Consider the following 12,100-nt stretch of genomic DNA (forward strand, 5'->3'; position numbering starts at 1 on the left):
CGTCGAAAAAGTTAACTTGGGCCCAAGGGCAATACGCCATGGTTTACTTAATATAAAAATGTTAAGAAAACGCATATTTTGTAATTTGAACTGGTAGCTGCGTACACTGCAGGTGGCAAATAAATAAGCAATGCAAGTTTAGCAGTTTAATGTTTTTTATATACACTAAATAAATTTGCATAGCTAATTTTTAAGGCTATGTACATTACTAAATACTTACATCATTACATGATTTTAGCGTGCGCAAATGCATTAAAGGTCAACAGTAATTTAAAATCCAAAAACAAAAAAAAGAAAGAAAGTTCTATAAAAATGAGTTTTTTGTATTTTAGCGTTTAAATTGTATTAGAAGCTTTAGTGTAAGGTTGATTAAATCAGAAAATTTAAAAATGAAGATATTTCAAGCGATATTGGTTTCTCTTTTTGTATGCCAAGTATATTCAAGTACAGGTTAGTAGAATTGTTGAAATATTAACTAATTAAAAATTGATTATGTTTTGCTTAAATTTTCTTTAGAAAAGAATATGTAAGAATAAAGAGCTTTTAACTCTTAACTGTTACTGTAAGAATTAATTTAACTGTGAATAGAGAGCATATACACACCTAAGTTTTAAGATAAAATCTTAATTAAGGTTGATATTCTATATTTAGCAATGGGCACTTAATTTTTTTTTAAATTTTTTTTGTATTTTTAGCATGCAAAATCAACTCGATTTGCTCAGAAGAAACTGGCGTGATACGATATAGCAGCAATTCCAACTTTTATCAACAGCCTTACCAATTTTGGAAAATCTCCACAAAAATGTCAACAAACGTACTACTATCCTTCAAGGTAACAAAACTTATTCTTTAAGCCATTCAGAAACAATTTTATGTAAATTAACTTGTGTTTAAAAGGCTTAATCTATTAGTGCGTTCTTTTGAATTGATTTACAGTTAGGTTTTTTAGCATTTTTTTTACCTTTTAATATCAAGGCGCGTTGTTAAAGTATTAAAAACAGTTTAATATGTCTTTAACGTAAATATCAAAACACAATTAGAATAATTTCTTAGCAGTTAAATCTACATTAAACATGTATGTTTATTTTAAGAGCACGCTTATCACGATTTAATCGATACCACGCCTTAATGTGGAATGTATGGAACCTTGTTAATATGCTGCCTAGAACACAATACGCAGTTATAGATTTAAACACATGAATTGTAACACCGCTTCATATAATAATGATTGTTAAGTTGTACCAGTTCGGCTAAAGTTACAACACCATTGCAAAATATTTATAAGTAATAAAGAAGGGTTCTTGCATGTATTTTTTAATTAATATAAATGGCTTTACAAAAGCAATTTACTAGCTGTCGAAACATTGGCAGTTAGGACATATTTAAAATATTCAATTACTACTAAAAATGTTTTACGCACTTTCAATTTAGTTTACACATAGTTTTAGATTAGGAATTTTTTTTTACCAATTAACATGGCGATAATAGGCCAATGGACTTTTGCTTAAGCCAGTAATTATATGTTGTTTAAAAACTCGTAACACTTTTGAAATAAATGCGTTGCCCAAATGCTTCAATCACATGTTTACAAAAATGTGCTTTCCTTAAAACGCTTGCCTTCCTTACATACTGCGCGTAATTAAAAAAGCTTCTTAAATTAATCAGTTTTTAATAATATACACTTGATTAAAGATTAAAAAGTTGTTTGACTTGTTTAGTTTAAAACAGCTGGAAAGTCGTATTTAGCTTTAAAAAAACACTTTGGTTAGACCGCAGTAACATGCTCAACAAGTTTAATGCGTAATAGACCACAGTCAAAACATTTTTTAAATAGATTAGAAGGTATTATGTTTGGTGTTGATGGTCGCGACGTCGCTAACTGAAACCAATAGGCTTGTTATTTAGCATGATCGCTTACATTAGCGCTGATGTACATTGGTGATAAGGAAATGGCACTAATACTTAATAGATTTTAGTGATACCAAAACTGAAAGAAGGAGGGTTCCTTAAAAAGTTTGGACAAAGGCTAGAAAATTTTAAATTATTAAAAGACAATTTAATTTACAAATCAAACACACAAATGTGCATGTAAAGTTTTGATGTGTCTTCCGGTTTCAAAAAATTTTTTTTTAGAATTTCGAAATTCGCTCGGCCACGCTGGTGGTCGCAGTCAAGGAAAACGGACGAAAAACTGTGAAACATTTTTACTTTGAACAACGTGACAACTTTGAGATTGTCCTGGAAAACGTGGACACAGTTTGGCTGGACCTTTACCAAATACAAAGAAGCAACACGTCATTTACCATTCAGTATTTTAGTGAGTCAATTCGTTTTTTTCTGACGTAATTTAAATGACTTTAAAGTTAGTTAATTAAGTCATAGGCGTAATGTATGATTAAAAAACATGTGAAATTTAATGGTTTTGTCATTTTAATTTTTTTTAATTTTAATTTCTGACAAAAGTCCTCGTGTCCCATTATGTCATTTTTCATGTTGTTCTCATTACCAGCACTTAAACTTTAAAAATAACAAGAAAGTCGTCAAAAGGGAACAAAAAATATAACTGATTTCGTAATCTTATATTATGGCACAATTACTGACAACTGTTTGGGTATAAAGTAAACTTTATGACACTGGTGCCAATCCCAGTTTTGAGAAATTACATGTTTGGGTTTTTGTGGTTCGCCATATTTAGGAAAAAAGCTAAAAACATAAACTTTACTTGGAAGCTTAACCGCTGTAAAATCCGCGTAATTGAGATAAACGCACCCTGGAAATTTATGACTTAAAACATGATGGGTACAATTTAAAAAAAAAAATTTGTTTATTTATTTTTATTAAAAGAAAAATAAATCGGTTGTGTAGTTTTTACATTTCTTTATTGTTCTGTTGTAAGAAAGTAACCTGTCCTCGTATATTTACTTCAAATGAAAATGTTGTTGATTACAATCTCCCGAAAAAGCGTTATTCGAGACATTTTAAATGTACTAAAACACGATATACAAACATAGAAGTAACGTTTAAAGGTTAAGGTACTTTTTTAAAACCATAACTGATATAATTCGACCACGCTGTTGCGACATGCGAATGATGTGATATGCCAGTTTTTCTAAACGCGGAAGTAATTTTTAGTATTTTCACACGGTTTGACGTCACAAATCGGGTATATTTCACAAATTGAAAGTAGCTAGCACGTTTGTATGTGATGATAAGATCGTGCTGCCGATGCGTTTTTAAAGATTTAAACCATTACTTTGTGCTTACGTATATTGCAAAATAATTTCACATATCCAAACCCAATAATATTCAATTAGTTGCATAAGAAATTTATATTAGCTAATTGTGTTTATAAAAAGTATAATATAACATTTGTCTTAAAGCAAATTTTAAATATAGTTTATTTATGTAGAAAAAAATATATATAATAAGCCATTTTATTTAAACGAATAAGTCAGTTTTTAAATATGTTTACTTCTTATAGGTGGATGTCAAGTATTAAAAGATGGTTACTTATCCTTCCCTCCTAGATTTTACAACCTGCAAGCCCCTCCCACGTGTTTTTTCGTCGAAACTCCAAAAATGTTAGGGCCGAGCAAGAGATTGTATTTCTCCGCAAGGAACGTGTTTTTACAAACAGGCGTAAAACTGGCGGTAAGTATCTTAATTTTTTTTTAATTTGAAAGACATTAAACAACCTATATGTTCTCAGTTATTGCCTGACGAATTACTAATTAAACATACAAAAAATAAGTTCTTTTTCGATATTGCTAACGCTTTAAATTTTGACCAAACTTTTGGGAAACTTATCAACAGTTTTTTTAAATAAGTTGACGCAACAACAATCAAAATGCTGATTCCATATTTACCATACGTCGTCCGAAAATTATGTCAGCATTTTTATTGTCGTAATTTACCATCAGTTGCTAATTTATGGCGTAAATATCTTAACGATTAAAATCCCACAATAAATTGAGACCAATCAAGAGTTAAATAAATATTAAACGATAAGCAATATTTACCTTATGTAATTGATTGTTTTTAATTGAATAAATGTCACTGCAAAGAATTTTATTAATTTTTCTACTATTTTAGTTGATAATAAAAAATGAATTCTAAAATTTTTTAAAGCAGTTTTAAACCTAAGATGCTTACCGCTTAAACCACTTAACTAATTTTAATCTGTTTATTATGGCAAGCATTTGTTTAAAAAAAACAGCATAACCCGAAATTTTAAATGGTTAAAGTTGTTTGATTTTTTTTTTGACTTGTGACAAAGCAAAATTGTGCATGTCACTTTTCGATAACTTTTTAAATAAACAAAGTTACCTTTAATTATAATTGCATTAGGTTCATATCAGTTCTATTAACCTGTAGCTTAAAGGCAAGCAAAACAGCAAAGTTAAAATGTAGGCTACGATTTTTTTTAATGTAAATAAGAAAACTAAACAGTTTTTGTCTGTCATTTTTTCGTTTCTAAAATTTTTAATTAAAATGAAGTTTGCGTCATTACCGGCCTATATTAATTAAAACAAAAAAACAAAATTTACATATAGACGAACTTTTAAAAAACTTGGCAAAAATTAAATTGATGACGTTATTTTTTTTCAGATCTACGACATCGGAAGTACGTCATTCATTGGTGACGTATTCGGCGAACAAGATGCTGCGATTTTGGTGACGGATGTACCTAACCAACAAAACTACGTCCTTGTTCAACTCGAATGCTTGTCTGAAACCTGCGATTTTAAAAACAGCGTGTTCTTCTTGTCTTACTATGGTAAGCTTTAATTTTTTGTAGGTTAGGTTAAAAGCCTACCTATGATAACAATTTTATTATCTAATTAATGTTTTTTTTTGGTATATATAATATTAAAACGTTTTAAAATTTGCCAAAGGTAAAACCTCTTACTTGGAAAGATTTAAAAAAAATTTATAATCCAAGTTTCAAGTTTAAAATATTTGTGTTATTAAATTAGCGTAACGTTCAAATAATTTGTTACCGTATTTGGTACGTTTAAAAACATTTCTAACTATAGTTGTATCAGTTTCTTAAGATAATCTGTTTGACAATGATTTCACCAAAAAATGTGATCTTTGTATATATTAGGTATAGGGTAGTTTTCTATATTAGCTAACATTTTTATAAATATCTGAATAACGTCAACAACGTGATTTCATGAGCTTTTCATAGGACGAAATTTCCGAAATAACTAGTACATTCACCTGTTGTTATAAACGAATGACGTTTATCCAATTTTCTGGTCGCGTCAACATTTTTTCAACGTTTGTAATAAAGAAAAGTTTAAATAAAACTCCCTTGTCTAAAAATAAAAAAAAGATTGAAATTAACTTATGTTTTTTGTTTTTACAGCTATGTCAGAACAAGATATACAATGTATTGAGGTAAGTGCGAATAAAAATAATTTAAATATAATTTTATTATATAATTCACTTGGTAACTTAATTTAGGTAAACAAATTTATCATGATATTTTTGACTAAGTACTTGGTACTGCTATAAATATTACAGTAAATCAATTGATTTGTCATATTAATTGTTTCTTTTATAAGATTTATTTAAAATAATTTATTTATTTATAAGTCAGGGCCACTTTATTACACTTTTTGTCACAAATTCCATTGATTAGGCTATGCCCAAGGTCAAAACTAGGTTCAATTTAGCCTTTACACAAAAATACTAAAAAGCATGTGATTGTGTTAATGTAATTCTAAACCACAAAATTGCAGACTACTTAGTTGTTTTTACACGTAGTTTATATTTACAGGTGCAGAGGCAATGTAGTCTTCACATTGATATAATACCACCTATGCTATGCAAAGTACACTGCCCGATGTTCGAGCAAATGCTGGAGAGAGAAATTAGCCTGGAGGTAAATACAAGGTTTAACATGTTGTGTATGTTATGTGATTATACAAAATGGGATATTTACCATTTTTAAAGTAGGATTTCAAGTAATTGGGTTCTACAATAAATATGTTTTGGAAATTACATTCTAAAAATGTGCAGGATAGTCATCTTTAAATCATTAAATAACATCAACTCAATAAAATACTGTACAAATGCACTTGGAACTCTGCTGTTTAAGTTTAGTGCGAAGTAGTCATTGGGCACTATAATTCATAATATTGTAAACTAAAAAGTTTAAATTATGTGTTAAACTCTCTTTATTTTATTTTATTCATCTTTTTTTTAGGAAAATGCTCCAACAGTCAGGTCAGGGGAAATCACCGAAGACGACACCGCAAAGTCTAGGAGCAGTGATAAAACAATTCAACCAGGCTGTGTGCTGCCGCCACCATTTTGTAGAGAGTGTCCATTGGCGCCTCAGTTTTGTCAGTGCGCCGCTACTAAAAATCTTCTTGAATTTTGCGGACCAGAGAAATGCCAAGTTGGTGGAGGTAATTAGTAAAAGCTAGTTTTTATAATATCTAAATCTTAATGTCAGTATTCAGTTTTCGTAAAAGTTAAAGTATATGGCATAATTAAATAGTTGCTGTGAGTTATAGCGACATAGCTACCTTAACTTTTAACTATTCTTACACTACAAGTTACTTTTTAGGTAACTCGGACTGCTTATGGGCATGTGTTCTGACAAAACTTGTCGTCTGTCCTCGTATCAGGGAGATTAAGGCTGCTAAACAAAACAACTCCACCTCAGCCAGTATTCGTCTTATTTAAAACTATTCGTCAACAACTTTTGTGTTATTACGTAGTTGTATCTAACTACTTTGAAGACAACACACTTCCTAAAATTTTCCTCGTTTTAGTGACCCAGACGTTTAATATTTTAAAACAGTATTTCTTTTGCTCTCTACTGCCTAAGCCAAGAGTGTATCAAGTAGCTAAATATGTATATCAAGACAACACAACTTCCTCAAAAAACAACTTTCTTTGAAGAGTTTAGCACAATAATACTGCCAACTACATATTTCTTTGGCTGCTTTACTATATGCAAGCTATACTTTGTGGCAATTATATTGTTGATTATATTACTAGCAAAGTATCCTAAAAACAAATTCCTGGATACTAAACATACCCACTTACAGTTTTTTGCAACTGTTACTTCTATAAAACCTAACCGATATAAATTTACTTAAAACCCTAAATTGAAAGGTTTAAAGAAAAATACATTCTAAAAAGTAGTTGCTTTTTTAAAACTCTTGTAAAATTGTAGGCCTAAAACGAACCTTTGTTATAACATTTATATCACGACTGGGTGAAAATCCTGTACATCACTCGGAATCGTTTGTTAGTTTTTTTATTTTAAATTATTTTTTTACAATTTTTTTTACTTTATAATATTCGCACATTAAGCTTATGGGTAGTTGCCCTATGCAACATTTGTAAAGAGCCATGTTGAAAAAAAATTATCTGTTTTTGTTCATTTTTTGTTATTTTTATACAGACGCATTAAATACTCCGTACAAAATATTAAAGCTGTATGTTAAAATAAGTTTTTAATTTTACTTTTTGTTTAAAACAAAAAAATTGTATTTTCAATTTTTTTTACTCCTTTTTTAATTTTACAATCCATTCCCTAGAACCGAACATGTCCTTGGCGAGCTTACAGACCACAATTTTGATTTATATCAATTTTGATAGTAAAACGTCAATCAAAAGTAAGACAGGAAGACTGGTTTTGCATTGCCTCCTTTTTTATATTCTTCGGGTGAAAGGCAGTAAAGTTTTACGGCCAACCTTTACACTTTTCAGAAATTTTAATTTTGCTTATATTTTATGGCGCTACAGAACACGAAATAAGATTTTATAGGGTTTAAAACATGTAAAGATATTATTTTATATTTTGTTAAAGAACAAACATCATGAAAAAAATTCAATTAATTAAATACAGTAAAATTGAAAATAAAAATCTACAAGTATTGCACATCGTTAACAAGGGAACATTTGATACGAACAGAATTGCAAAAATTGATTGTGTAACTAATAAATATCTTATTGCAAAACATCATTTACGGAAATATGTTAAAACAAGAGTAGATCGGGGACTTGTATTTGTAAACTAAATCAGTTTAAAAAACTTTTACACTATAAACTAGCATCTGCATGTAAGCTTTATAAATGTTATACTGCTGGTAGCAGCACATGGCAAAAATTTTAAATAAAAAAAACACAAGTTAAAAATTTGCGCTGCCGTAACAATTACTTTGGGTTGCCACATTGTAAAAGTTATGCGGTTCCCTGCCTAGACTTTTAACAAGGGGGTTAAAAGCGTTAAACAAATTGTCCTTTTCCGCCATGTTTAAAGAGACTTGGCTACTCCAATTTTTGATTCCAGCTCCATGCATATTCTCACTTGCGTAGTTTAGATCAAAGTTACTTTGGCTGGGTAGCGGTTGGTCGATACCTACAAGAACAAAACAAAACATTGAGAAATGATAAAACTGCAAAAGTTAATTAAGATTCGCTTTTTTTTAAATAAAATTTTAGATAAAATTTAATCTTCTAGATTTTGTATTGGCAATACAAAATTCCGAAAGTTAGATACAGTTAAACAATTTCTACGGCGAACCATAATAACGCCAGTTGCCAGTATATAAAAATATAATGCATATAGGATACGACATGAGTTATTGTAATCCACTAGATGCACTTAATCCCTCTTGCGAATAAAAAACGTATCGAAATTCCACAAAACATAACAACAATAACAAAGGTCGTCCTGACGCAGATGTCGCGCCGCCGAAGCGTGTCTTCATCAATTGTGACGTAATCGATTGTGACGTGTGCGAGTGATGGAAGGCGGTGATCTGATATTCATGAAATTTTAAAGATCGTCCCTAGTGGTTCAAATTTGCAGGCCACCTTTTCAGATTTCACACGACGGATTAAAAATCTCAACAAAGGCCGAAATATGGCGGAATTTACTTTATAAATTTATTTCGCAGTATAACAAAAACTTTTTTTTAAATGCAGCTACTATTTGTCCCTTTGTATGTTTTTAATTCTGCTTATGAAAAATTTGACCTAAAAGAGGCTTGTTAATGGGTCAAAGGGACAAGGACATAGTTGTAGAGTTTGGAGAAATTTGGTTTCTGCGCAGTAAATTGTGCTTTTTTTAAATAATTTTTTCGCAAAAAATAATAATCGTGACCAATTTTTCTTTGATTAGCCGACCATGTTAAATTTTTAAACGCGTGCCTTTTTTTAATTAAGCTTTACAAAAACAAAAGTGTCCCTGAGGCGCTCGAGGCAGTAATAGATAGATTACTAGCCTATCAATAAACTATCAGTCGTTCGCTTTTGTTTTACACTAATTTCACGGCAATTAACTGAATGCACAACGCTAGGCTCTCGTTTTTAATTGCCTTTTTCCGCCCGATCTGTCTTTTAGTCCCGCGAGATCGCGTCCCTCACCTGTATAATAGTGATGTTGTACTCGTGCGTTGGCTGCTATACAATCGCTTTGTTGAACCGAATCCCGGAGGAGATGGCTGGAAACGCCACGGTCAAAAAAATGTCGCCTGCTGGTCAGTACGTTCATTTGTTTCATGCGGCGCTCTTTGCTTCGCCGGTTTTGAAACCACACCTGAAATATATAAGAAAATATTTTTATTGGGCTAATTTGTAAACAAACAATCACATCCTGTTTCGGATTTGTTATGTACCATTCGACTTTTAATATTAAGCTATAATTGACAAGAAGGCATTACCTGAATAACTCGCATTGTTAAGCCCGTGTCTTGTGCTAGCTGTTCCCTTATATGCCTGGTAGGTTTCGGGGTGCTGGCAAATGCTGATTTTAGAGTATCAAGCTGCTTGGCCTTAATCGTTGTTCTAGGGCCTCGTCTTTTTTGGTTAGCGCTTCCTGCAACCGACGTTGTTTCGACTTGTTTTTCGCAGTTCGGGCTGTGATTGGAAAATGTCTCAAAGTCGACTTCCGACTTGGTGGTGACGTCATCGGCGGCAACGTCAGAGATTACGTCGCTTCGCATCCATGGCGACGACATGGCTTTTGAATCTAAGAAATCTTCCATACTAAGGTCGGACTGTTGCTGCTGACTGTCGCTTATGACGTCACATAGTATGTCGTAGTTAGTGACGTCATTTTGCTGCGTGACCAAGGCTGAATTCGTTTCAAAACTGTTGTTTGTGCAGTGCTCGATTGTCGAAGAACTGTCGTCAGATTCTGAAAATAAATACAAAATGTAACCACAATGCATTTCGATTTTCTTCGGTTGTTGAGTAATATTATTAAATTTGTATATTAACACAAAAAAGTTATTAGTTAGGGTATTCTGTGTGGGATGTTTGCAAAAATAAAATTTGAAAACTTTCTTCAATTCGTTTTATAAGTAGCCAAACAGTTTATGATGCCCAAATTATTTTACCGAACGATTACCAAATTCTCTGTTTTAATGATATAAGTTAACCCTACCCGTGGCCACGTGGTCATCCCGACAAACAATTTTTCCGTCGAAAGTAAAATGAAACTCGCAACCAGTTGCTAAGTTACCGGAGCACACGGAGCACCGAAAACAAGCTACGTGATAGATTATAAAGTCGTTCTCGCGTGGTAACTTGTGTACGAGGTCGGAAAGGTAAAGAGGTCCGTTGCAGCCCCGGCATTTTTTGCCAAATTTTAGAGTGAAGTCGTTCAGGCAGTAGTTTGCTCCGTTGCGATGGTAACAAGAGTTGGAAAGAGGACAATGACACTCTGAGCAACGCACGCAGTCGCTATGGTAAAAATTGTCGCCAACCTGGAAAAAAAATAACTTTATGTTAAAAAAAAATTCACTAAGAAATGAAGTGCTTTTTTAATAATGTTAAAAAAATATATTAAAAAAAATTAACAAATACATCTTAAAATAAAAATACAACACAAAGCTAAATTGTAGCATAAAATTTGAAATATAAAATTACTTTTAAATGCCTATTAGAATGTTTTTAACTTTAAATTATCATCGTAATGTTTTTTGTATCAACAACAACGTCATTTTATAAGTAGAAATAAACATTTTTTTAAAAATAATTTTTAATTTATTTTATAAACCTCAACTTAAGTTAAAGAATTATATTTTTAATAAATTTAATCTTGTAGAAAAAGAAATTGAAACTAACTTTCAAAAGATATTTATCCAAAATGGCGTCTCCGCAAACAAAACAAATTGAAGCCATTTTGTTTTCAATTATTTTCTCTTAATTTTTCTATTAAATCTAAAAACATTAAAAAAAAATATTGAAATGTTTTAAATAAAAATAGGCTCAAGACACCGTCTCTTATTTATTGAAATAGTAAAAATAAAATTTAATTTTTAATTTTTTTTCTTTATACATTTATTAAATTATTAAGCGTGAAATATTTTGCAGAAACTTTTTCTTGCAAAAAAAAACAAATTCCTATGCCCAACTACACCATTCTAACTAACATATTTAGCAACCACTGTTTTTTAAATATATTTTTTTCTGTTTGAAACACTCTTTTAATTTACATACAAGATATTCCAAGACGATTTTCAAACTCGTAATTTCTACACTTTCGATGCGACTCACTTTACGATTTGAGCTTTGGTTTAACTCCCTTGCTTCGCCATAAAATTTTTTCTCTTCTCAGCCTAGTCTGTGGATTATGACGTCACATTTAGTCCATTGTGATATAATATTAATTGGCATATGCCTGGCAGCAAAAGGTCGGTGGGAACTTGGCAACTTTATAAGTCGTATCATCAAAGTTAACTTACTTTATTGAAAAAAAATAATATTTGGCATAAATCTACTTTAAATTTCATGTATATGGTTTAAATAAGTTTGTAGCATCAGTTGGATTTGGACAGCAATTATTTTTTGTTTAAATGATTAAAACTATTTACTTTTCTATTATGTACAGATCGGAATTTTTACATTTTTGCCATTGCGTGTTTTATTTTTTGTGAAAAATTTCACAATAAAAAACTTCAAAAATACATTTTTGTAATAAAAAGGCTAAATAATTTATTTACAAAAAATGACTCGGATTTTTAAACAAAAAAATGGTCACTTTAACTTAATTAGCTTTATAAATTCATGAACACTCTAAAATACAAAATTGTAATATTATAATAATACTATAAACTTTTCTATT

At 30.7% G+C, this 12,100-nt stretch overlaps 2 protein-coding genes across 2 annotated transcripts; one reads left to right on the forward strand and one right to left on the reverse strand.

Moving 5' to 3' along the window:
* Positions 1-336: 336 nt before the first annotated feature.
* LOC145755132 (uncharacterized) lies at positions 337-7,437 on the forward strand. Its single transcript, XM_082571344.1, has 9 exons — positions 337-450; positions 696-832; positions 2,134-2,317; positions 3,482-3,651; positions 4,609-4,777; positions 5,372-5,403; positions 5,786-5,890; positions 6,215-6,419; positions 6,581-7,437. Exons 1-9 carry the CDS (start codon positions 390-392, stop codon positions 6,697-6,699), a joined length of 1,182 nt encoding a protein of 393 aa, XP_082427470.1. The 5' UTR covers positions 337-389; the 3' UTR covers positions 6,700-7,437.
* Positions 7,438-8,156: 719 nt separating this feature from the next.
* Positions 8,157-11,157, reverse strand: LOC145755715 (LIM/homeobox protein Lhx5-like). Its single transcript, XM_082571964.1, has 5 exons — positions 11,101-11,157; positions 10,418-10,739; positions 9,693-10,168; positions 9,439-9,568; positions 8,157-8,386 (listed from the first exon to the last, which is right to left on the reverse strand). Exons 1-5 carry the CDS (start codon positions 11,155-11,157, stop codon positions 8,157-8,159), a joined length of 1,215 nt encoding a protein of 404 aa, XP_082428090.1.
* Between the last annotated feature and the right edge of the window lie 943 nt (positions 11,158-12,100).

Source organism: Corella eumyota, chromosome 6, assembly GCF_963082875.1.
Source record: "Corella eumyota chromosome 6, kaCorEumy4.1, whole genome shotgun sequence".
In the NCBI taxonomy this organism is placed as follows: Eukaryota; Metazoa; Chordata; class Ascidiacea; order Phlebobranchia; family Corellidae; genus Corella; species Corella eumyota.

What these genes read in the sequence shown, in the direction of transcription:
- LOC145755715 (XM_082571964.1), bottom strand. Translation starts at nt 11,157, where the DNA reads ATGGCTTCAATTTGTTTTGTTTGCGGAGACGCCATTTTGGATAAATAT. An exon ending in TGGATAAATATCTTTTGAAA is followed by an intron (nt 10,740 to 11,100) that starts GTTAGTTTCAAT and finishes TTTTTTTTCCAG; the next exon opens with GTTGGCGACAATTTTTACCA. An exon ending in GGATGACCACGTGGCCACGG is followed by an intron (nt 10,169 to 10,417) that starts GTAGGGTTAACT and finishes ATTTATTTTCAG; the next exon opens with AATCTGACGACAGTTCTTCG.
- LOC145755132 (XM_082571344.1), top strand. Translation starts at nt 390, where the DNA reads ATGAAGATATTTCAAGCGATATTGGTTTCTCTTTTTGTATGCCAAGTA. An exon ending in AAGATATACAATGTATTGAG is followed by an intron (nt 5,404 to 5,785) that starts GTAAGTGCGAAT and finishes TTATATTTACAG; the next exon opens with GTGCAGAGGCAATGTAGTCT. An exon ending in AGAGAGAAATTAGCCTGGAG is followed by an intron (nt 5,891 to 6,214) that starts GTAAATACAAGG and finishes TCTTTTTTTTAG; the next exon opens with GAAAATGCTCCAACAGTCAG.